At 40.6% G+C, this 26,066-nt stretch overlaps 1 protein-coding gene across 4 annotated transcripts; it reads left to right on the forward strand.

Annotated features, from left to right (window-relative positions):
- The first annotated feature begins 184 nt into the window (after positions 1-184).
- On the forward strand, positions 185-25,336 carry LOC131777462 (calmodulin-regulated spectrin-associated protein 1-like). 4 transcript variants are annotated; one of them, XM_059093765.2, is made up of 19 exons: positions 185-569; positions 1,574-1,681; positions 2,419-2,631; positions 3,672-3,757; positions 4,425-4,729; positions 5,637-6,467; positions 8,065-8,094; positions 8,446-8,611; positions 9,450-9,667; positions 9,924-12,196; positions 12,297-12,441; positions 20,978-21,204; positions 21,397-21,930; positions 22,046-22,155; positions 22,531-22,787; positions 22,869-22,987; positions 23,399-23,494; positions 23,869-23,933; positions 24,305-25,336. In XM_059093765.2, the coding sequence occupies exons 1-19, from the start codon at positions 501-503 to the stop codon at positions 24,468-24,470; spliced, it is 6,018 nt and encodes a 2,005-aa protein (XP_058949748.2). In that variant the 5' UTR covers positions 185-500; the 3' UTR covers positions 24,471-25,336. The 4 variants fall into 4 exon arrangements, with proteins under 4 accessions (XP_058949748.2, XP_066023159.1, XP_058949747.2 ...); XM_066167062.1 differs by lacking the exon at positions 8,065-8,094; XM_059093764.2 differs by lacking the exons at positions 185-569; positions 1,574-1,681; positions 2,419-2,631; ... (6 more) ...; positions 9,924-12,196; positions 12,297-12,441 and adding exons at positions 12,925-13,466; positions 15,621-20,342.
- Positions 25,337-26,066: the final 730 nt, after the last annotated feature.

Here is a 26,066-nt window from a genome sequence, read left to right on the forward strand (position 1 = left end):
TGATGATGACGAAGCAGACCTAGGCACAGAATGAATAAGCACTGAAGGATATAATTAAATAATGGGCTTTTTCCTAATTTGGGAAGAGCTTGGAAGTGAACCCTCTAAAGGGACTACTCGGTATGAGACTGGTCACGAAAATATTCATGACGACCTGCGCAGGCGTGGAGGCTAATTTGAATGGTTCGAAATGTGAAAGAAAACTCGACAAAAACAAATCTACTCCTAAAGAGTATTTTGTTCCTTTAGTTCGCTTTGATGCCCTGAGTCAAAGGAACAGAATATTTTAAAGGAAAATGGCCAGCACGAATTCTTCTTTTCCTTTAGAAAGCTGGAAGTACCATCTAAATCTAAGTGGCTTCTTGCTATGGTTTTGACACTTTGTATGTTCAGCGCACGTTTTTACAAGTCAGAGTTCAATATGGTGTTTTACGAATCAAAATTGAGCTTGTATTGGACGTAATGGATATTTGAGGCTTGCACAAGAGAGAGAATTATCCATGGAAGACGCAAAAGTGGAAAATTCCCGTTATAATGTGATTCCTGTGACCGACTACGATCCATTTGAGGTTTGTAGAATATTGTTAAGAAAACCATGTCAAATCCTTGAGGTACAGATTCCTTAGCTTTTGGCAAATTATATATTATTGATGAAGAACTTCACGCGAAAGCCACCGTACAAATTCCTGGGAAGCAAAGCGAAGGTTTGATGAACATTTTCAAGCGCAAAGTTGTATATCGTTACTTTTTTCTCCTTGAGTGAAGAAATTCAAGGTTTCTTGGGTGAAGGATCGTTTCATCTAACGAGCGTAATCGAGTCAACATGATTGGATTATTGTGTGTGACAAATGTACGTCAACCAATTTGCATTTTGGTTTTACTTTTCGATAAAAATCGCCGATCAGAAGCGGTTATTCAAATACTCTTGAAAGTCTCACGATACGACGTACGCGTGTTCACCTGTTATTCACTAATTAAGTTCTTTAAAACTTGTTAAGTTGTTCTATACGAAGTGTTCTTGCTGTGTGAAAGCTTTTAAGAAGTGATACGCTTACAATATCTGGAATACATACGTGAAATTTACGGTGAAATTATTGAAACTTTTTTTTTTAGCACTCAAAAGAAACTTCAGTCTAAGTATCTGTGAGGACAGATAATTAATTTTGAAAGGAAATACCTCACGTTATTATACACTGATGTTAGTACATGAGTGAATCAAATTGTCAACAATGTTTTGGCTCCAACTCACAGTGCAAAAGTTAGAAGGGGGTATATAATTTATCTATGATGACACAATATTACCAAAATATTGTTAGGAATGCCTCTAGAAGTAATAGTAGTCTGGTTTCCCAAACAAGTTACAATTCACAAGTTTTTTTAAAATCCTGGACACTTAATATCACTAATATGAAAAAAAGAAAATGACTTGACTTTCCAGACCTTAGGTTCAAAAACTTGTAGCAAGTCATTTCTTTAATTATATGAATCTATTCTTTCACGATCTAATGTTTTTTTTAAGAAATAAAATTTAACTCTAAGTTAGTAATTTACTTACTTGGTCATTTGTTTACAGGCAAAGTTTGCAGCATCCCTTTACTGGTTGGTGTTTTGTGCCACTGAAGATGGAGAGTTTGAAAATATCCCCTCTCAAGTTACCAGTCCTATTCAGAGGGATTCGGAGGTACACAATTATTATGCAGTCAGTCAGATGAGGCAATATTATATATCATTAAATACACAAATTATTAAAATTCACAAAGGTTTCAATACCAGTCACATAAAGGGCTGATCTTCTAAATTATAATGCCCTAGCTTCCAATTTTCATTGATCCAAGCCATGACCATTTTGGTTGCTGTGGCACATAGAAAAAAAAATTTTCCAACTTAATTTTAAGTGAAAATACCAGTCTGTGGTGGTCAAGTACATTTAGTAAGCTGTCACATTTTCATTTTTTTCATTTATACAAGGCACATGACTATATGACAAAGTTATCAATACCTTCTTACAATATCATCCCTAAGTCAATCATTAACCCTTTAACTCCCAAGATCTGATTGTTAATTCTCCCCTCTGGCTGTTACACGTTTCCTTGTAAATTAGTTATGAGAACTTGGTTCTAGATCAAGATAACAGCTTCTACCTGATAAGTTTGAATATTCTCATCACCTGTTTGCTGAAGAATGTATAGATATTGTAGGGAGAAGTTTTACGTTAATCACTTCTGGGAGTTAAAGGGTTAAGGCCACAAGAGTTAAGAAAATGATAAACAAAAGAAGCTCTTGATTGTTAAAACAATTCTCCCTGTCAGCACCTTATTAAATATTTAGAGAACAGTACAGAGAATATGCATACTGATGTTATGCTTAGGACTTCATCTTTTCACCAGTCTCATTATGCCTTATGTTTTATCTCAATAGAAGCGTATAACTGTTCGTCCAGAGGTAACAGAATTCCTCACCAAAGGTGAGATCTATTGCCAGGTCTGCAATAGTATCTTTCATGGAAAAGCTCCTGTGGTGGGTCAGTGGGCTGTTCTCCAGACTCTGTCACGCCATGGATTTTACGTGGTGGAGGAAGGTGACATCGCTGTCACAGATTCTGCTTTGCAGCAGAAGAAACCATTTAGAAAGGTACCTTTTGTAAGATTAAAAAATTTAACTAAGGAAATAATCATTACAGGTTAGTTGCAATCAAAAGAATTACAGATATGGCAGCCTAGCCACAAGGATCATTTACTTAAATATTATGTGCAGGTGAAAATGTTATTTATTTCCTTTATTGTATTTCAAGATATTAAAAAAAATTTTGTAAAGCTCATTCTCAATACAAGCTGGGGAAAAAGATAAACCTTGAATCCCCACGAAGAATTGAATCTCAGACCTTCAGATTCCATGGTGTGATGCTCTACCACTGAGCTACAGAGACTCTACTGTTCTCTTTTTGTCTCACCTTTGTGATAAGATGAAAAAAGTTATCTTTCTCTATTTCTTTACTAACTAAAGATAAAAAAAAAATGATAATAAGTCCAGTCCAGTCGAGAGTAGCTCAGTGAAGGATTATTTTTAGTTGTGGTGAACAACTAACATTTCATCAATCTTCACTTATGTCCAGAAATTCACACAGGAGCAAAAATGGCAGATTTGACCAAATTTTGTCAAACTGAGTGAATGTTAATGGATTTGACGATTTTGGCCAATTTTTAGGCAAATTTGTCAAAACAAAATCTGCTCGGCAAAATTGACAAATTTTAGTCAAATTGATTGAAGTGAAATCAACTCAGCCCATTTGACAATTAGATGAATTTTTGCCATTTTTGTTACTGCATGCATTTCTGGACATTACAACCTTAACCAATGTCAATCATATGGACCTGATAAAGGGGGGTAAGTTTCTTAGAAAACTGTGGTGCTGCGCCAGTGGTAGAGGATAACAAAGATAATTTTGTTTTAGCAATTGAGTTGAGAGTGAATGGAATGACGGAGGGTAAATGCTTGAAATGCCAGCATAGAAACTCTTTATGGTGGCCAAGGTAGATTATCACTTCAGCTGATTAAACCAAATGATCTTGTCATAGGGACCTGATGTTTGGAATGATTTACCTTACTAGCAACAAGGGATGCTGTATGTATTCTGTTAATTGCAAAATTTTGTTTCTCCAACATGTTTTTAGTCAACTCATCTTGCTTTGATGGACTGCCTCATGAATGCCTTCTCTGCACAGGCTGTTAGTGTTCCACAAGTTGTGCAGTGTGTCAGGTAATTTACACAGGTCTCAAATAGGAGAGTGTTATAATGCTCCAACTTTTAAAGATAGTATCACTCCTGACTTCACTCCAGACTTCTCTTGGGAGTCTCATGAAAAAAATGGAGGTGGGGTTCCTTTAATTGCAGTTGTTATGTGAGATTCCCCTTGGAAGTTTTCTATTGTTTGTTAGTTGCCGCATGCAAAGGGGGGAATTTATCAAGTACTGTATTTTTTAATTTTTTGTTTATCATTTATGCTGTTCACTTTTCTTTGATTTATCAGCAAACAGTTTAAAATGCAGAAGATGGAAATGATAATCAGGAATTAAAATATTACAACCATACTGACAGTTGTGGTTTTAAGGGTTACCCTTACTAAAAGTCATTGGCATGAAAACTTAGGTAAAAATAGTAAAGTCAGCAATCAAGCCAGGTGAGTCATTTGTGGAACCTTATCCCAGTTTTCTTAGGATGAAGCAACTAGGAGTATTATTGTATCCTTCCCTGGTTGGGATGCCAGTCTATGGCAGGTTTCCATTCCCAGTGTTTCATCCTGTTTTCCTTCCATTTTTCTATCACCCATATTATAACCAATGTGGTTAAAAAAAAGGGAGTCCCCTCCCCACACAACAGGACTCTAATGTTTGACTCAAAATATGTTTTTTGTTGATACCCACAGTAAATTTTCATCATTCAATGCTTCTAAAGAGCTACCATTTGATCTGGAGGATGCACTCCTTCTGTGGATCAACAAAATCTCAGCAGTGTTGAATGAAAATCAGCTGAAGAAGCAGAAGCAACATGCAGAACAACTTCTACAGAACCAAGACAAAGCCAAACGATTCAGGTTTCGCCGTGATCAACTGCAGCCAAAAGTGCAGACAGTATTTCCTTTGATGGAAGAACTTTTGAAAGATGTCAGTGATGGAAAAAGTTTGCTTGGGATTATAATGTTTTATCACCCAACAGTGATTAACATTGAAGGTACATTGTGATGCATAATAATGTAAACCCCAAACATGTTTGTTTGATTGTGTACGTCTGATCATCAATGTGAGATTACTTTTTGTGTAATTTTGTATTTATTTATATTTATTTAGTGTGTTTATATTTTAAATTTGTTGTGTTTGGTTTTCTTTTTTTCATCAGTTACATTTTTTGAACATGTTTCTTATTCTGCTCATAATTTTGCTGCGCTCTTGTATTTAACCCTTTAACTCCCACGAGTGACCAAGACAGAATTTCTCCTTACAATATCAATACAATATCAACTAGATTAGTGATGAGAATAGAGAAAAATATCAATTTGGTGATAATTAGTTGATCTAATACATAATTCTCTGAACTAACATTATAAGAACTGTATGGTTGACAGTAAGGAGAATTACAAATTTGATCTGGGGGTTAAAGGTTTAAGGCCGGTTTCTTGTGTGTATAATCACTATTTAAAGTCAGTTTTCCTTAAAGTTGTACAGATGTACTTGGCACATTTCTCTGTCTGGGAGTCAAGTCTTCAACTTAAAAGTTATTCACTATTGCAGTTAGATATAAGACATCATCAATTTTCAACCTGCCACTGTGTTAGCTGTGTAAATAAAATTCTGAGTTAAGATGATAAAAAAAATACTTAAAGGTTGTGAGTTGCTGTACTTTTCGCAAAACCAGAGACATGGGTAATCTGGGTGAGGGTAGTCCTGAGAAGGAAGTTGTCTGCAGTGTATGGTTACTGATATTTAGACAACCTCGGTGGAAGTCATCATCATAGCTGTGTGGTCAAAAGCTTATTTTGTTTGGTTTGGTTTATAGCAATTTAAGCTAATTTGATCGAGGAGTTGGTACAGTTTGTGGCTTAAATCTTAGCAGTGACTTTATCTCTCTTCCTAATTTTCAGATGTGTGTCTGGGGAAAAATCTTGCAACCAAAGATTGTGTCCACAATCTAGATTTATTCCGCTCTCTTTGCAGTCAATTTATATGCACCTCAGTCCTTGCTCTTAAAGTTGAAGATTTTCTTTATGGATCACAAGCAATGAAACCCAACATTATTGCACTTCTAGCTGAGATATTCCAGAAATGCGAAGTGGAATCAGTGTCTGAAAACTGTGTTGTGTCAAAACAGACCTCTAAGTCAGATGCTGACTTGCAGCACATTACCGCTAACAAAGAAAACATGATTGGTAATAAATGTTCCAGTGCACCAGTCTTGAATTCTGATGAAAGCAAATACACACATGGGAGCCCAAGAGAATCTTTGAAAAGTAAAAGTGAAAGATCATCCTCATTGTCTGGAAAGTTAACTGGCTCTGCATTGGATGCTGTTAAGCAGGAGAACAGTGTTATGTGGAAATCGCAAAGTGATGGTCAAGTGAATTCAAACAGTCGACTGTCATTTAAGTCACCATTTCATCTGGATTTTACTGATGATTATGACGGCCAGCAGCCCCCTTTAAATGGGTCGTTGCCAACTCAGGGTGGTGAGAAAGACAATGAAAAGTTCAATGAAAAAGAAAATCCATTTACTGGAATACTTCAGAGGCCTGTTCTTGCAGGTGAGGCCAGGAAACACAGCTTACCTGCAAATATGGCTGCAGGGCATGGTAGCCCCCGAACCACTCCCAGGCAAGAGGTACAACTCCTACTGCGACGCAATAAACAGAAGCAAAGAACTCTTGACCTGGAAGACTGGGACATGCAACAAGAAGAAGAAACAGAAGTAGTCAGAGGTAATATCAGTGATAAATCTTATATTTAAAACTGTGACATTTTTGTTATTTCTTGCTTTGGTCAATTTGACAAAATTGTTTAAATAAACCTTAATGATTAAATTCCAGATGAGTAAATGATATTAGATAATTGTTTGATCAATTAAATTCATTTTGACTGAAGTAAATTTAATTTTAAAAAAAGCTGGTATTAATTCCTATATCAAAAATCAAAAAGTGAATTGTGGCTTTATTTTATCAGTCAGTGCTAACCATTGTGTTTCATTTTTTAATGTTATTTTAGAATGAACTTAAGGGAATTAAAAGCTGAGCAAAATAGGGTTACTGTCAGTCAAATAGACAATTGACAGAAAAAGTATCAGTCAAGGCTTATCATAATTGTTCATCCTTAAAATCCCTTAAAAGGCATTTATATCATTAAACAAGCAATTTAAATTGAACTCCCGCTAAAAATTTTAAAACCTAAGAACAAAATGACGTAAAATTTATATTTTTTTCTATTGTAATTTGATTTACGACATCGATAATCTCTAGCCACCTGCATATATTTCTACTTAATGTTTTTTTTCATCCTTTCCATCTTGGCGAGTCACAATACATGTTATGATAAAGTGCTTATTTAACAGATTTTAGCTTTTTTTGGACTCAGTGCTTCTTAAGCTCATTTCCATAGCTTTTGTTTTTTTTGTTTTGTTTTTTTTTTATTAGAATTTATCTTCTGTCTGTACTATCTGCATTTAGCTTTTAAATTGTAGAAATTCATAGATTGTTATCCAGTTTCCAAGTTGAGGAAAACCAAATAAATTCCAATTTGCCAAGGGCTTGGGAAATCCATTTCCTTTTTGCCAAATTGAATTATTTTTGAAGTGGAAGTAAAGGAAATGATTTGCCTCAAGGACATATCTTGTGCTTTTTGACATTAAAAATTAATGAAACTAGGCAAATCAAATATTCATGAATGCACAATTGTGCAATTTTGTACAATTCAGTTGGTTGCTGTGTTGACACTTTTTTCTGGAAGGTATAAGCCGCATAAAATCAAAACTATCATGGTTTGTGCAGCCAGATAACAGAATATATTTTTACAGAGAGATTATAAATATTATTTCTTCGACATATTTGCCATAGAGAATTGTGACAAAGGTACAATAATTCACTAATTTTTGTTCATGTCTCAAAACATCACAAGAATATTTTTTTAAATTCTAAAACCTGATAATATTCTAGGGTTTGATCGTCATGATTGTACTTTTTATGGCAAGTAATATTGTGAAAACGACAAACAACACTGGATGTATATATTTAAGCAGAAATTGTACAGTACTGTCAATAATCAATGTTGTGAGCTTGTTTTCAACAAAACCATATGTTGTATTTTCATGATAGTTAAATATGGAAATGTGGTTTATTTTGGTCGTCTGAATATTTGTCTCTAAATTCATTGGATTAACCATGTCTCTGGTTTTTGAAAAGCACAGAGACTTACAACCTTTAAGTATATTTTTTTTAGTGATAGCATTGCTCACTGACTTAACAGCTGGAAACAATGATTTTAAAAGCTAATGTAAACCATTTTAAATTTAATCTAACTTTGCAGATAAAAGTATACTTCAAAGATACTTACAAGGTATGTCACTTCTTTAGGTAACAGTAAATTCTCCTAACTAACTTGTGAGTAAAGTCAAAATATTTAAAAAGGAATAAATAATTTCAAGGTCCACAAACTGTGATGTAGCTCCTGTAATCTGTTCATTTCCAAGATCTAAGAAGTAATTCTCTTTCGTGAGTGCCATATGCCTGCTGTGCAGAGAATATGGTGTTGGATTGATTTTACATCCTTGAATGGATAATTTTCTGACTTCCCTCCCACTGTTTTCTGATTATCTCCTAGAGCAAAAGGGCCAAGATCAGTGAGGAATGCTAATTTAAAAATCTACTCATGATAATGCATTTTATAATGTTTTGATTTGTGTCGCAGAACTGCATCTCAATGACTTACAGCGTTCCCAGTCACTGACTGGTCTTGATAAAGCAAAGGTAGAACCCAGGCAATCATTCCATGCCTGGAGGGAGGATACTGGGGCAAGTTTGTCGGACACCAATCTGGCCTCGAGTAGAAGTGAGAGAATATCACTTGACTTCAGGTAAGTTTTAGTGTCTGAGTGCATTTTACAAATCACGAGAAACATAATCATGTGAGGTTGGGGTGACTCTGCTTCATCTGGATTCTAGCATTGACTGGTGTCACTGTAATGTCTCTGGATCTGGGAGTAAATGGGTTGACTGCGCTGTGTCTGGATTTGACCATGCATTGGGGTCACTGTGTTGAGCTCCCACACTAGAGTGGTGACAGTGTGCTGTTAAATTGTTAGGGTTTTATGCCAAAAGGCTACAGCAGTGCAGTGTCTCTTGAGGGCTGACCCTTGAACCCCTAAGAGTGACTAGCATCTAATTTCTCCTCACCATATCACCCCTGAATCACACATCTAGGTCATGAGAATAAAGGAAATGATCACCAACTAAAGAAGTACTTGTCATTGCCAATTAAATTCTCCTCATCAACACCTAAAGACATGTATAGTTAACAGTATGGAGAATATGCATATTGATGTCAGGGTGTAATGGGTTAAGTACCTATATTTACTAAAGCGAAGAGATTGGGGAACACTTTCAAGCATTTCCCAAATGCATTGCTACTCTGCCCTTGAGGACAGGGAGCTGGTCTGTAGCTCTTTGTTTAGGCCAGGACACACAAAGTGACAAATCACTTTTGCACATCGCATGGCAAATTGCCGTAAAGCCCACCTCCTGCGACATGGGAAATTTTCAGGAAAAGTTTTGTCACTGCGATCATTCAAACAAATGCAGTGGTTTGAATTTGTGCGATTGATCGCCGAGAACACAGTTGATTGCTTTTTATAGCCCCAAGTCTCTTATTTCACCCAGCTAACATGTATCTCAAATCCAATTTTCTTTTATCAGACCAAACCTAACAAACAGTGTTCCTCAGAGGAGTACAGAAGGTGGTGCCCTCCAGAGGGATACCCGTGGGACCCATGTACCAGTGATGTCCTCAAAAGCTACCCGTGAAGAACACACATCACAAGACAGCCTGTTGTCCAATCCCAAGTCAACCGACAGTCTGAATATGAAACCATTTGGAGAACAGCCGATAGAAAGACAGAATTCTTTGCCTTCAGGTAGAAGGAGTCACACGAATAAATTCTTAAACTCCCCGATATGGCCTTATCTTATTGACTATATGGAAGGGTAGCACGGGAAATATGTCATGACCGAGAGCCAAATATTTCCCTTCCGGTCCTCCCACCCAGTCAATAAGCAATTTATCATATGACTGCTAAGTGTTAAAAATCTAAAACACACTTTCGATAATCTTAGAAACCGTAAAATTCCGCGAAAAAAGCCAAAACAGAACATTGTCTTCTTGGTCCTCAGGTGTTAGTCACACAAGTGTGCGTGACAGCTGCATGAGCGACATCTCAACTAAAGAACTGAAACAGTTTGAGGAGATCGAGGCCATGATTCTGGCGGGAAGAAGTGTTGAGACTCCTCGCAGGTTCGGAAAACCGAGCAAACTTCCGAATGCGTCCGAATCTCAAGACGACGACGACGACGACGAACTTAACACGAGTGTCAGTAGCGAGGACATGAATAAGTTTAGACTGGAAGTAATGCAGCGGCTCACACAGGATAAGTTACGAGAGATCCCGGATGAACCTGTAATAGAGATGGAAGACGATGACGATCCTATAATGCTCGCCCGCAATAATGCGGCCAGCAGTCCTAGGAATCCTACGGAGCGCACGCGCCTTGATGTTCCTGACGAACCCACGGAAGTTCCAACGGATCAGCTGTCTCCTATAACGGAGACGACAGAGCCGTGTCCGTCTATCGCGTCAAATCCAAACTCGGCGTCGAATTCCACCGCCCCAAGCAGCCCGTGCTCGCCTTTAGACGTTGCGCCGTTCATGCCAGCGTTTTTTACAACTTCCCCTGCGAATACATTGGACAGGAAGATGCAACGATTCAGTCTTAAGGACAGAGACAACACTTTAGTCGCAGATGACGATGAGGACGATGACTTTTCTGGTAATCCTGAACCTAGTGCTACGCCCAGATTTAACGAAATGCCAGCAAACAAAAACCGGGAATTTTCATCCAGGAGTAAGTCCTTCGAACAGCTCGCGCGTGGTAGCTACACAGTTGGTCACATTCCTGTGGAAACGGCCAAAGCAGCTGGTATCCCTGTCATTAACGCAAGCATTGAGGAAACTCGTCCCAGGGTGAATTCAAATTCAGAACTATACGGCGTTTTACCAAGTAGAAAACTCAACCAGACAGGTACTAATGTGAGCCAGAATTTGTCTGCATTTCGACCGTACGTGTTGTCCGCGCGTGAAGACGAAGTGGGAGAGATATTCGCACCCGAAGGCGTAGACGGGAGGCGGGACTCACTCGAGACTTCGCCTGTGCATTCACCTGTACCCGCTTTAACTCGCGGGAAACGGGATGACACTCGACAAGAGGCTGTTCTCCGATCTCGTGATCTACATGCACTGGACAGCCCAGGAGATGTGGTAATTTACGAACGTTCTTTGTCGAGCTCGCACGGGACTCAGGAAAACGCTCCAACTGAAAACTCCAAAGAACAAGGTAACCAAAACGAATGTGCGCAAACCCATTGTGCATCTGTCAACCGATCAAAGAAAGCGGAAGCGTTCGTGTTTGATTTTGATCAAGGTGTTGTGCAAAGTTATGAAATTAATCCTGCTACGCAAGACTATAGAACTTATAACAATGGCAAACGTGGAAGTCTTGGTGATGGCAGCAATTCAATGCAGGGTAACCAGGTTCTTAAAAGATCACAAGAAGACCGTTTTGCAACATTCAGTAGAAACTCTCCTAGAGGTGCACAATTACACAGGCCTCAGGAACAGGAATTAGCCTCTAGTCGTGAAACAAATGGCGGCCAAGTTTTCAAAGAAAGGACAAGTGTTGATATGAAAGATCTTCGAACGTCTGACGGATTTTCAACGTATAGGAAAAATTGTTCGCCAGAAAAGAAAGCAAATGATGCAAATGGAGTCTCTGGAACAGTTATAGAGAGCTGGGATGTGCGGCGGTCAGACGGGTTTTCAACTTTCAGAAAGGAACTTATGGCTGCTTCAGCAGATAGTACGTTGGCGCAGAATAATATGGCCTCTTTCCAAGGTCAGAGAGGGAACGGAATTGATCCATTTTCAACATTCGCCAAATCTACCAAGAGACAGGAAAGTAACCAGGGTCGTGATCAAGTCGAATTACACCACTCTCCTGAACAAGAATCAACGACAGCTGTCGTTAGAGGATCCGTTCCGAGCAGGGGAGGAGAGAGTGAGACTGACGCCACGCCCAGAGGGGGAGAAGAGGAGCCGGTTCGCTCACCTGGTGCGTCAAACATTTTGCGGTCTCGGACCTTCAGGAAAACGCCCACCGGTCAAATCGTTGAGGATGTTAGTATTGGTACCAGGAATTCTCCAGTGCATAACGAACTACGTTCTTCAACAAACAGCGACCGCAAAGACACTGGACAGCACACTGCAAATAAACACATCCGGGATAGCCCAGAGGGAACCGGAAGTGATAATCCACACCGGATCAGTTGGACGGATGATCAGGAAGCTGGGGCGAGGCTGATCAAACAGTTGAATGCCAGTAAAGAAATGTCGGTAAGGAAAAAGTAATTTGTAGAAAAATTTAGAAAGACAGAAACTGCGTAAACAGCACAGGTGATTCCAAATAAGTAAATATTTGTCTTTTTTTCCACAGGCCACCCCGAAAAGTCATGACAGTGATAGTCCCAGAAGGTGTGGCAGCCCCAGACATACAGGCCGTGGAAGCCCGGGAGCGAGAATCAGTTGGCTGACTGCCGCCCGGAGTGGTGTAGGAGGGCAGGTCATGTTGAATGACAAAGGTAAGGGAAGGGATGGTACAGGGAATTGTCATCTATTTTTCCTTCTCCTGGCTGGTTCTGGACGCTGCATTGTAAGTCGCTCTGGGCAGGGGTGGGGAGAAAGGGGATAGAAAGAACCACCCCCCCCCCCCATCTCCCTCCTCCCTTCGCGAGCTCTTGTAAAGGAAGTGACGACAAGTTTTCGCTGACAATAAACTGACAACTCTTTATAACCATTACAAACTCACAGGCGATAGAAATATGATGCCCTTTAGCAGGCAGATTTTTCGCTGTGGTTATGACCTTTGCTCGCCCACACCTGAAACCTAATTTAGCCTGTGGAGGAACATGGCTTGCTTTCACATCCGGTGATTTTTTTTTCTATATTTAGTTTGATTGGAAGTTTTAAAAAGGCATTTGGGAAATTTTTAGACACCATGCAATTAAACCCTTATCAACATTGACAGATCTTTAGGGTAATAGCAGGCAGAAAAGATGTTTATGAATTCTGTTTTGCGGCGAACATTTTACGTCGAGAAACGGATGTTTGGCTCGGGCCGTTAGGAAATGACTGCGAAATCAAGGTCAGGTAAAATACGGCAATCCGGCTGGGATTTTGTGCAGTTTTGACCCTTTTCCGCCGGTGTTGATATCCATCGAGGTGTGGCAGACAAATTAATTTTCCTTGGCAAGAAATCCTGGACGTAATCAACTCGAATCCACCGATCGCTTTATATACCAGGTTGTGGCATTTTCTGCTAACTCGACCGTTCTTCTGTGATCTACTGATCTTTTTTGGATGTTAGTGGTATCTTTCTCAGTTTACCGTCAATATTTTGTTGGCGAACAGTGATTTTTTTTCCGCGCGTTACTGTCCTTTCGTGCTCCTGTGTGACTGTGTTTACGCGCGAAGTTTACGACATCGATCAGACACGCCTGAGTGATGCTAAAAGCATGACACTGGCTTTTTCATCTGTATGACAAAGACGCTCTGAAGCCGACTCTTTTGGATTTGAAGAAATTTCTCCTGCCGCTGTGAATTTAAGGTGAGTGTTCCGACAGTCTTTTAACCATACTGATAAATAATATATGCGAGGTAATAAAATTGTTGATACTTGGCGATTCTCGCCCTTAGTGCTGTAATTTGCATGTAAGAACTGAATATATTAACTTGTAAGTCGTGGCATGGTGTATTTATTTCTGAGTGTTTTAATCGGATCTTGTGTTGTTTTTCGCCGTCCGTGACTGAATAATCTCTCAAATTTGCCAAGGTTCGCCTGGAGTGTGACGACTGAACCGAAGGAAACACAGAAATCGGGAAATTGTAAACAGACTTACGGATCGTGGTTTTGTTTTTTTACATAAGCGCTGTAATGTTGCTTCGCTCATACTGTTGGATGTTGTGTAGGAAATGTCGCTCATAAATTCAACGGCGGTGATGTCATCTGCTAGAAAGAGAGGACTTAGCGTGTGATTCGATCGTCATCTTTCAGAAATAGTTTCCAGTCGTTTATAGTGAATTCGTCATTTAACACGGCTGTTGTGTTGTGAACATCACTGGTTCATCAGACAGACACGCGCAGTTTTTTCTTCCTAGAGTACTTCTTGGCGAGGCTCTGACCGCGTTTGATTTGCGTTATCTCGTCAATCTCTGTGATCTAACTTTAGAGGGAACGCCACCGAGAAGTTCACGTATTAATAAGCGAGCAAGCGGGGAAGATCGAAGAAGTTATTTCACAGGACCTGTCGAATACCACCGGAAACCAACGTGTTTATAATCTGGTGCTGTTTGTTCCTTTGAGTGTACCACACTGAGCGGTTCTAATGCTCGGTGAAGAAGTATTCAAGGTAGATTTCTTGTTTATTGATATCTTTGTACAGGAGCCTTGTGTTTTTTTTTATCCCGGCTTTCAACCTTCACATTCGCTAAAACGTTTCGTCTTTCAATCTCGTGTTAAATATATGTTGTAGCAGGTTAGCAGTTAATATTAAACTGGATTCAATACGGAACTTTTTTAGCTGCGGTGTTTTTCTTCATTGCATCGACATTCTTTGTCAGCACAGAATCAAGATGTGTACTTTTATCGTAACGAGGCTCTTAGTTTTTAGAAAGCTTTTTTTGACTTTATTAATTGTTTCTAATTGTTTTATATCCGAAATGTCACGTAATTTTTTTGGTGAAATCGAACTCAACCGTGCTTGACAAAATATCATCAATTCATTGAAAGCACTCATGCAATATTCATAATATTTCTGTTATAGAGTTATATTCGCCCATACTCTATATCTAAGGGAGAGAGATGTTTGTTTTTGTTTAATTCTGCCTTTTATCCTCTATTTACTGAGCCAAGTTTGATGAATGTATTATGAGAGACAAAATTATCTTCATCTAGTTTACATTTTGAACATTTTTCGCTCGTCAAGGGTTATTCGGCGCCCTTTTGTAAATATGAAAGTAATAAGTACCATGCATGTATATTGGAGTTAGATGCTCACTTTTATATTGCCTTCCAATTTATCGATTTCGTTCAGAATAGATTTTGTATCTTTTCCTCATGATGGATATTTTTGGCGTAAAGTTAATCCGTTTTGTGAGAAAGAGAAGAACTATTTGCGGTCCAAAAGCGTTGTGAAATGATTATTTTGAAGATAATTACTAATATGTTTACCTAATTAAGGGAAAACGCTGAAAGTTTGTTTCATTTATCAACTTTTTTTGTTTTTTTCGGAAAATGAACTGAATTTCTCGAGCAGAATTTTTCGAAATAACCTCTTCACTTCGGTTCTTTTGGTGAAAATGAAAAAACGTTTCTGCAAATATTTACTAGATGATACACATAATGTTTTCTTTTTCTATTGATTACAAATAGCAACCCAAGTTATTTTCACCGTAGTTTCCCGCAAGTTACATTAATTTACAAAAGAAAAATAAATTATTAGAGTTTTATTTGTATCGAACGCTAAAATGGGCTGCAAAATCACGATAATATTGAAATTTTTAGTCTACCTTTATGCCTAGCGGCTAAGAACTTGAAAATCTCTTTTCCGGTATAGCGTTATGTACATCAGTTCTTACATGCAAAGGCCGACCCTAATGCTTCAAACAATCTCTGTCGAAATTTGACCTTCCATAATATATTTCTTTTTTTTCTTATTTATTTTCGAATGATAAAGTTTTTTAATTTTCGTCGTCCCTTCAGATTGCATGCAGAAAGAAGCTTCAACAGAACTTGCTGCTGGCGAAATATCTCATGGGCGATCGTGTTTCGTAGCAACAGTGGTTATCCGCCCTAAACACATGCGCAATACTGAGGGAGCTCCATGGGATTTGCAAGAAAATGGAGCCAAAGAGGAGCCCGCGGGTTTGAGGCTGAGAGCAAGTGCTCGTTTTGGTCCCGAAGATGACACACCTGTAGTTGAATCAGGATCGTTATTAAGGAATACTGGTACAACGACTAGTTTAGATGGTGAATGTAGTTCCTTTACTGAGATATTTGAAAAAGAAAGAAATATGTTTCACAGCGAGTCTAGTCTCGAGCCAGACGCTCAGACAGGTGGGAGTATTCGTGACAGAATAGCGGCGCTTAAAGCCGCCTCGGGAATGAAAACACTGGGTGTTATTCCGGGCAAAGAGCAGGTGAAGAAACCTTTTACCAAACCTGCCGTTAGAGCGCGCGAAGACGAAGAAAATGAAAAAGTGAAAACAGACCTAGGAGGTGAATCTCCAAAATCGAACGAAGAATCGTCGAAGACAGAACGTGAATCTGACATGTCCCAGATCTCTCCAAAAAATAGCATCGCGTTCGATGTGGGATTCCAAAATGCGACAAAAAGTCGCCCGCCTCCTCGTGTGTTGTCGAGATTTAAAACTGATAATTTCGAATCGAAAAACGAGGAAATTGTTTTAGAATCACCGGTTGCTGGTAATAAAGAAATTGGGGCAGTTACGGACAAAGCTTTAGCCTTTGAAGTCAGCTTTGAAGATGAACCGCGTTCAAAACGCGCTAAGGATGAACCTTTTCTGATGCAATCACCATTCAAGGCCCTGAGAACGCGTTCTAACCTCAGACGTCAACAGAACTCGAAGCCGTGCAAGCCAATTAGTGCGCTAGAGGATTCGGAAGATAACAATAGCTCTGAATTACCGAAGCTGCTTAAACGAAACACATTCACTCTAGATTCAGTCTCAGATCAGGGAACACCGATCGTTAAGGTTTTAGACGAACTTGCTAGTAAGGAAGAAGCGAGACAAAAAGGAAATGTGGAGTCAGGCGAGCGTGGCACAAAACGCAGTACCTTCACTCTGGAGTCTGTATCCTTATCTAAAGCTAATGTCACTGAGAGTGGGCTACCTGTGGTCAATGTACTCAACGACTCTTTGATTAAGAAGGAATCTGAACTAAGTCAAGTGGAATTAGACATTGCTACGACATCTTTGTCAAACGAAATTTCTCAAAAAAGAAGCACTTTCACTCTGGAAACTGTAGCGAAAGAATTAGATTGTGCGACAGAACAAGAAGAGAGACGGGCAACCCAATATGAAGAATATCATCCAGGCCCCAGTACTACCGATGCGCTCGCAAAGCAGACTTTGACGTCAGAAGAGGAACTTGTAGCCTCCGAGAAACGTTCAACATACAGTTTAGACGCAGTTTCATCGTCGTTACAAAGGGGAACTGACCAAGGTGTACCTGTCATTGAAGTTTTAAATCAGCTCGCTAAACGCGAAGAATTGCAATCGCCTGTCGGGAGTGATGCTGACAGTTCACCAGCTTTGGCCGATTCCGTTCAAAAACGTGGTACGTTCACTCTTGACACTGTGTCACAGACCATAGACGACGAGGAGAAGAAGGGCGTGTCTACAGTGAAAGTGTTAGATCAGCTTGCGTCTAAACACGAGTCCACTTCATCGACTGAGGCAAACTCGGAAGAAAAACTCAATACTGTGACTCACCAAAATCGTGGCACCTTCACTTTGGACAGCGTGTCGCAGACTCTAGAAGATGCCGAGCGTAATGGTCTACCGGCAGTTGAGGCGTTAGATCGGCTTGCTTCTGATCAGGAGACTCATCTGATCCTTGATGCTTCATGTGAAGACAAAGTGAAAACTGAACCACCCCAAAACCGAGGCACTTACTCATTAGACTCAGTATCTCACGCGATCGAGGAGGCCGTAGAGAAAGGAATTCCAGTTTCCGTCACGTTGAATAACTTAACCCAGGAGGGGAAGACCCCTGCGCGTGCTCATGGTGACGCTTCTGCTGGCGACAATTTTTGCCGTCTCAGTGCACACCCCGATGTGGAAGCACAGCCACATGACGATCGGGACGAGATCGAAGCCTGTTTCGAGGATGCTTTGGAACAACTGGAGGATTGCTTGACTTTTGTGACCTTCCCATCGGCTTCTGATCGTAGAAGATCGTATTCTGACAGGAGGCGATCGTTTACTGACCGGAATGAATCGTCTAATGATGGGGGACAGTTGTCATCTGATCAAGAACGTTCTTCCGAGACACCTGGAAAGCGTGGCACGTACGATCTCGACGATGTATCCAATTCTGTCGAAGTTGGTACCAAAGTGGGGATCCCTGTTGTTGAAACGCTGGAACACTTGTCAAAAACAAAGAGCCGCCAAGGGCAATCTTTTCAAGAGACTCGCCAGTTTGAGCAAAACAGAAGAACTTATACGCTGGATGAAGTTTCCTTTTCACTTCAGAATGCTTCTGAGAATGGTATCCCTGTGGTTGAAGCTCTCCAAAACATAACTAAAAATACCAAGCTAGTTCAAGAGACTGGGGATAGGGCTCAGAAGCGAGGCACATACACCCTTGATGATGTATCGAAGTCGCTGGAGCGCGCTAAGAGCACCGGGATGCCTGTTATTGAAGCGCTAGAGTCTTTGTCAAAAGAAAAGTCATCGAGTCCACTAAGACTTAAGATCCCAGAGAGAGGCGGTGAAAACAGAGAGACTTACACTTTGGATGAAGTGAGTCATTCACTGGAGAAGGCAAAACAGAGAGGTCTCCCTGTTGTGGACGCTTTAGGGCAGCTTACACATGCTAAAGATGGCGTCTCTCTCCGAGGAACGCCTGATGCCGTCCATCGAAGGCAAGAAAAACTAGTTAACAGAAAAACCTACGCGCTGGCCAGTCCGCTTGAGACAATTGGTGAGGGAACTAAGTTACGCTTGTATGATGGCAGCCAGCGGCAGATGTTATCGCCACTGACTTTACATATGAAAACAAATGAAGCCACCCCTGAGAAAGTAAACAGCAGCGACAGTAAAGCAAAGGGCTTAGGTGTTGTGCAGAAGTTAGATTTCTTGACTTCAGCTTGCGAGCTTTTGCTGGAGGCGAATGCCAAAGAAATGGCTCGAGATCGTGGGCAAACAAGTTTGGAGAGTTCTCGGGAAACCCCAACTATTGACGAATCCTCTCGAACCTTGCCGAAGACTCCTAATGAAGGTAAAGAATCTGATCGCCGTACGTATTCGTTAGACATCGTCTCGCGGACTGTTGACGACGCCACAGCGGCAGGGATCCCAGTTGTAGAAGCTCTAAAAAGTGTGACACCTGTGGCCAAAGCAAATACAACTTACAGAACTAATCTAATGCGACTGAATTCCAAATCCGACTCGGAACTCATTCACGATGAGACCGAGAAAAAGTCGTCAGAGAGGAACACTCATTCCCTTGGGGACGTATCAAAGACGCTTTCAGACAAGACGAAAGCTGGGATTCCTGTCATACAAGCCCTGGATCAACTTGCCAAGGATTTGGTGGAATTTTCAAGAACTGCGCTGGGCGAGGATGTGAAGGTTTTCTCTCTTGGGAAAGGAAACCGAAAGAGAAAACGCCATTCGGAAGTTATTGATCGCGGTAATAAAACAGCTGGTCAGCAGTCATCACACCCTTCCACTCAAGGACCACCTAACTCCTCACCCATGCGAAAAGCTCATTCGTTAAATGATATAGCTTCTGCTGTGCAACTGGCATTTCAAACTGGTACTTCTTTAGCGGACCTTTTAGACAGTATTGCATCTGAAAAACCTGTCGAACAGCTTTCATCTTCGAGTGACGTCCGACCGCGATCGGTCGATTCCGGATTTATCTCGTCACTTTCCGACTACGATATTTCGTCGCAAAGTGTGGATTCGCCGCGCAACCGAAGCAACACGCTCATTCTTGATAGCTCGAACGAAGAACTAGATTTGGCAAAACTCGTGGGTCCTGCACCAAGCGACAAAATTGTTCTCACCGAAGACACGACGATCAACGAAAACCGTCGAACGTTCACACTTGATCACGTGAGCGGCTCGGTAGAACATGAAGTTTCACGGGGTGTACCTGTAATCGAGGCTTTGAAAAAAGTCTCGAACAACTGTGAGATGAAAATGCAAACAAGTGAAAAGATCGAAATTATAGATAACGCTGAGAATAAATCGAGAGAAATTTCAGAAGAAACGGTGATTAACAACTCTGTGAAAAAGAAGTCGCCTCCGAAGCCGAAACGACAAATATCAAAGAAAACTGCGTCACTGCGAACTAATTCTGACGCGTTTGTGGTTGAGTTTTACTCCTCGAGCGGTCAGCAGGGTCAAAATACGTCCAAATTTCAGTTTGTGGACAATGAAGTTGAAGAAGTGAATGTCAGTAATGATGAATCTAACGTGAAAAACTCTGACGGGAAAGCGCAAGGGATTGAAGATAAATCTAACGATACTTCGTCGTCGTCAGATAAGGTTCCTGCAAAGGGGCTTAAACCTGTATCTACAAGCACACCCTCACGAGAACGTGCCACTTGGCGCGCAAGTGGAAGCGTTCTGGACAAGATTGAGAGTCTAATGGATGCTGAAGGGGATTGTGGGATGTCACCTGCGGATGTTCTTGATCAAGTAACTGACTTACCTGATGATTTTCAAGGTTTGTTTGAAATGGAAAGTAGAACCTGATAGTTCCATCAGTGATCAGGTTCAAACCTTTGATAACTCATTAAAGGTTAAACCAAAGGCCTTGTTTTTTAATGACTACAGCAAATTGTTGTTAGCGAAAGGAGTCTCTTGTAGTCATGATTTTGCAGACTCAGGGCTGTTTGCAAATGTAATGGTAAAAAGTCATGTTATTTTCTTCTTGTTTTCTGTTCAGAACCAGCCAGTAAGAGTCGCGTAACTTAACAGTTTAATATAATGTTTTGACTTTTTGGTGTGAAAATGATGCTCGAGTTACATGAAGAAGTCTCTCAGCCGTGTGGCGCTCCTTGGAATATTCACCAGGGTCACTCTTCGTCACGGGAGGCGCTGGCCTGGTGTCTAGCGTGCTGAACTCCAGACGAAGAGGTCTGGGTTCAATACATGGCTAGGTCATTGTGTTGTGTTCTTGGGCAAGATGCTTTACTGTTATAGTAAATCTTTCCCCCCCCCCCCACCCCAGGAGGAAATTTAATGAAATCCTGGTGGTGGGGATGGGGGTTTCCTGCAATGGGTGATTGTCTCCCCTCATCACCTCTTGAAGGAGTGCTAAGCACTCAAAGATGATTTTAATCAATGTTTTGCTCTTAGGTGAGATTGAAGAGCCGGAACAGGACGAAGCCGAAAATGAACAAGCTGTTACATCACAGATCGCCTATCTGCGCATGCAATTGGAGGAAAAACGGCGTCACATCGAGGCAGAGAAACATCGAGCCCAGGCCGAGTGGGAAGACCAGCGACGGAGACTGGGACAGACTGCCTTTTGGTATGTTATTGGAAAGGCACAAGGAGGTCCGGGCGTCGGAGAAGGGACTGAGGTGAGTGAGTAATTTGGAAATCATCGTGTTCTGCGCAGCCGACATTTGGTAAAGTTTTACAACCGTTAATTTGGTTAGATTTGATTGTTTGAATAGTAATGAAGAATACAAGCGCACAAACCGAGCTTACGCTCCTTTAGATTCCTAGATCAGGAGAATTCTCTTCATCGTAAATGCTTTTTAAACTTTTAGGTAAAGCGTCCGGAGATGGTTCCGGTCACGACGCCTCATTCCCACGAAACACCGAGAAAGTCTGTGCCCGAGTTTCCCAATCAACCCTCGCCTCCCGTCGCTTGGTCGTCCCCAGCAAACTCTCCATTGCCTGCTACTGCACTGGAGTCCAGTCCTCCAAACAATGCAGGGCTTGAGACTCGTGAATTTCGTCTGTCTGATTATCCACCTGTTGATAATCAGGGAACAGCGCGTCCGTCATCCCAGCCAGCGGTTGAAGTCGGTTTCAGGCCCACGCCGGGACCAACACGTCCAGCTTCACACGAACCAGCGGCTTCCCGCCCCAGTCCTACGCGAAAGTGCTGGGATGTGAACGTTGGGCCAGTACTTACACCGCCCCCATTGGTGCATCCTGACGCAGAATCCGAGAGTAATGACGCTAAAGAAGAATCGAACAACTTTGGAGGTACAGGAGAGATTGAGGTTGAGATTCACACCCCGCAGAAGAAAGGAATGGCGATGTTTATCAGCGATGACGACAATCTTGCGCCTCAGGTAAAGTATTTGGGACAGGAAGGTTAGCTTAGGCGGGAAATTGCAGAAGAACCAATCCTTTCATGAAAACTTGACCTTTTCAATCTGTATATCTTTATTTTCTTCATCAATACAGGGATTGACTCCAGAACAACAACGGAAGCGAGAGAGGTTCATGAAGGCTCGGCAAAAGAAGCAAGCAGAGGAGAAATCACGAAAGGAGGCAGAATTAGAGAAAAAGAGGCGGTAAATGGAGTTACAAAATTCTTAAAGACCAAGAAAATAATCAGAAATGAACTTTAACTCAATTTTTAAGATTTTCACGCTGAATTTTAAATGTCAACCTCTCTCTTGGTCTAATTGGCTTTCAAACAAGTATGACTTAAAAAATAGGGCAAATAGCTAATAGCAAATGGAGCAAAATTCAACTGTGTGCCAAAAGGATTCCGGGATTGCTCTGGTTTTACTGAACCAATCAGATGCCAAGCTGAAATTAACCGTCACTTGGTCGCCCCTGTTTTCCCGCGCTTTAGGCTGTCGAGTCTTCGTTGTCTATTCTGATATTTTACTCTGATCTGATTGGCTGATGGTATTGCCTAAATACTTTTTTCCATTTTAAAGGAGAGAAGAGAAACAACGTGAGAAAGAAATGCTTCAGAGAATGGAAGAGGAGAGGTTACGTCAAGAGGAAACAGAACGACGAAAAGCCGAGCAGGAACTGAGACTTAGAGAGGCCCAGGCTCAGCCCGCTCGAATCCCAGACTCGTACGCCACTTTTCGTCGTCCAGGCCCCCAACATGTATATGATGTCAATGATGACACCTCCACTTACTTAGCGCCAGCTCCGTCGCAACTTTCTGGTTTTGCGGAATTTAGTGGTACGTTTTAAACTTGTTGATTGTGGTGGGAGTTGTTAGAGAATACAGACTGAACATAGCTGTTAATTTTTCTTTTGTCAGGTCCACAGTGTTATGTAAAACCGAGCGGGAAGTCGAACAGAAAAATAATCGTTAATGCCATCTCCCACGTGTGTTTGTCAGGCACAGTGAACCAAGATCAGAAGGAAAAATGTTTACAGGTTTGTAGAGATGTTATCCTTTTGACGATAAAGTGACACTATTGTCTTCTGTGGGTTTGTTAAATCCTTTGCACCCTAGCATCAGTATGCAGATTCTCCATTCTGTTCTCCATGCATTTCCTAAGGTGCTGACAAGGAGAATTTGTTTAACAATCAAGGGTTTCCTTACTTGGTGATCATTTCCTTAATTCTCATGACCTTAATGTATGATTCAGTGGTGATATTGTAAGAAGAATTAGACGCTAGTCACTTTAACGTGTCAAAGGATTATGCCTTTCACCTCCAGAAATATTCAGAAGCTGAATTCTCTTTACGAGTTCAATACTCTTTCAAATAGACAGATAAACTGCCAGAAACTGTGGTCCTTGTAATGGATGGAGTAATTAATACCTTTTGCGTCTTTTTTTTTAGGCTATTTCAGAATCTGATGGCCATCACTTCATGATTTTATTCAAAGACGGTCTGAAGTTCCGAGGGATGTATGTGCACAACCTTGAAAACGATCAGGTTAATAGTCGTTCCTTTGTTGATCCTGGTTAACCTGTGCTTCATTGTAAGATGTCCTCGAGCCTCAACAGACCTCCCCGACTCCTGCAAAGATGAAATATCCCCCCTTTTGTATTACTAAAGGCTTTTTGATTTCCGGAGGGGGGAAGTTGTGTAGAACGAAGTAACGTCTTGTCCTCTTAGTTCTTTGTTTGATCCTTTTAAAGCCTTTAGAGGAGACTTTTTTTTGTTTTCTTGAGTAACAAGCATCTTAAAGTAGAAGGAACTTCCTAAATACATAATGGAGGTAAAAGCGCTCTAAGTAAAGAACTAATTTTTCGGGGATTGTTGTAGTTTCGAGGTGAAATCTTACCTTAATGACGTTCTGTTCACAGCTGTTCAAAATCTTTGGAATAGGACCTCGTGTTATCACAAACAAAATGATTGAAAGTCTTTACAAGTAAGTAAGACCTACATTTGCGTCTCTTTGTACTGGTGGCCTAATGGGTAGCGTGCTGGACTTGGACGCGAGAGATCCGGGTTCGAAACCAGGCTGAATTATTGTATTTTGCCTCTGGGTAAGACGCCTTCTCGCGGTGCCTTTCTCACTGAGTTGTATGAAAAGCTACTGAAAAATTGTCAGTTAAACCTGAAAAAATGCTCTGGTGTTGCCTTGGATGGTGTAGAGGGGTTGTAATTCTCCTATTCGTTCACGCTACTGAAACCGAGTCGGTTACGGCAGCACTACGTATCAATCTCTAAATCGAATCCTATTTTACCATGTTACCACGAAAACGTAGCTTAATCATTTTGTTTTTGTTTTTATCTAAGGTATAACAGTGGAGGCAAAGAATTTACGAAGATTCCGTCCAAGACTTTATCAATTTCTGTAGACGGCTTCGCGATCCAGAAATCTTGTTGGAATACCAGTAAACCTGTTGTACAATCTAAGACATCCTCCAACCTCAAGAGACCTCCCCGGCCCCCGCAGAGTTGAAATCCCTTTCCCCCCGTGCTACTGCTTTAGGCTCTTTTAATTTCGGAGGGGAAAGGAGAAAGATTTACGTTCTTCTTGCGTTTTGTTACTTCCTTTCGCGTTTTTTAGGTAGCTGACATTGTTAATTCAACACGGGAGTATTCCCGCTGTGAAAAATGTGCACATTAGATCCCTAGGATTGTAGTTGAAAGGTGTTCCTCTTAAAAATATCTTTGCGCTGTTATGGGAAAAAAGAAACGTTTAGGTTAAAAACAGCTCTCACCCTAAAACTCCCTATATAATCCATTCATCACCTTCGTGTCGAATATTTTGCTCGCTAATGTGACGCCAGCAGAGATGGTCACCAGGTGTTTTGACCTTATGACTCACATACCGCGTGCGAGGTCAAATTGATAAAACTTTTGATGCTTTCAAGATCGTTAAAAAACTTAAAGCATCCCTCTGTTCCCTCTTGTCATGAGAGAGGAACAGTCATCCTTTACAACTGCTCCGCCTTTCATACAAGTTGTGATTAATCCAAAACCGAACGCTGGGATAAAAACTCAGCTTCGACGAGGGTGAGAAACTGCACACATTTTTGAAAGAGGAATCAACAAAGAGATCGTGGTTCACAAACAAGTTATAGAAATATTTATTGCTTCTAATTATTAATGAAGCTATTTAAAATACAATATGTTATTGTTAAAAGATACTTTGACCGACCTTGAAAGAAGTGAATTTAAATATTTTTATTAGTTACTTACGGAAAGGTTATAAACTCAGTATGAGAACGAAGTTTGTGTGGAAATATTCCACTTTAGTGTCATATGTTACAAAAAGAGCGAAAGATCCATGAAGGAAAAGAATTAAAAGGATATAAACTGTTATTTCTTACATAAACTGTTATTACTGCTGTTGTTAAGCTTGGAAGTGGTAATGAGTTCTACCTAATACCTCCAATAGGAGGCGCACTGAAAACACTACAACCCGTAATTCGATTTGAAAACCCACTTTCGTGTAGAGTCCTCGATGCAATGGAAGTCAAGTGGAGACGCTTGCAGCATCATAGGTCGTCAATTCCCATTAAAACTTTCTGATGACGAACGCAGTTTCAGAAATTACAACTTCACCTCAAAACAGAATTATTAACTGAAAATTACTTTTTTCAGTGGATTTACATTTAAATTTCCTCTATACCTTTGGTAAAGTAGAATCTGACTCTTGCAAAATTTCATGCGAAGCATTCTTGTAGGGTGTAATTTCTGCTTTCCTATCTGTTAATCTCGTACCAATCTCAAACATTTAATTCTCTTTATTGACCCTGGGCACTAGGAGAGCCTCGTTCTCGCGTTCGTCAGTTCAATTTCACTAATACAGAATAACAAGACCAAACTCGATTGGAGTCCTCTTGAGGAGGATAGACTGGAAACAAATCTGACGAGATATCGCCATCGGAGTCTAAAGAGGTCACAGGATACGTGGCAGAAGAGTCAATTTATATGTTTTGTTGTCCGCCAGATAAAACGTGGAAATACATATCATGGATTAAGTTTCTGAGGAAACTGGTATTCTGAATCATTGATGCTCAAGAGCTCTGAAAGATAGCGAAGGACTCTT

The sequence above is a fragment of the Pocillopora verrucosa genome, chromosome 5 (assembly GCF_036669915.1).
Source record: "Pocillopora verrucosa isolate sample1 chromosome 5, ASM3666991v2, whole genome shotgun sequence".
Taxonomy (NCBI): domain Eukaryota; kingdom Metazoa; phylum Cnidaria; class Anthozoa; order Scleractinia; family Pocilloporidae; genus Pocillopora; species Pocillopora verrucosa.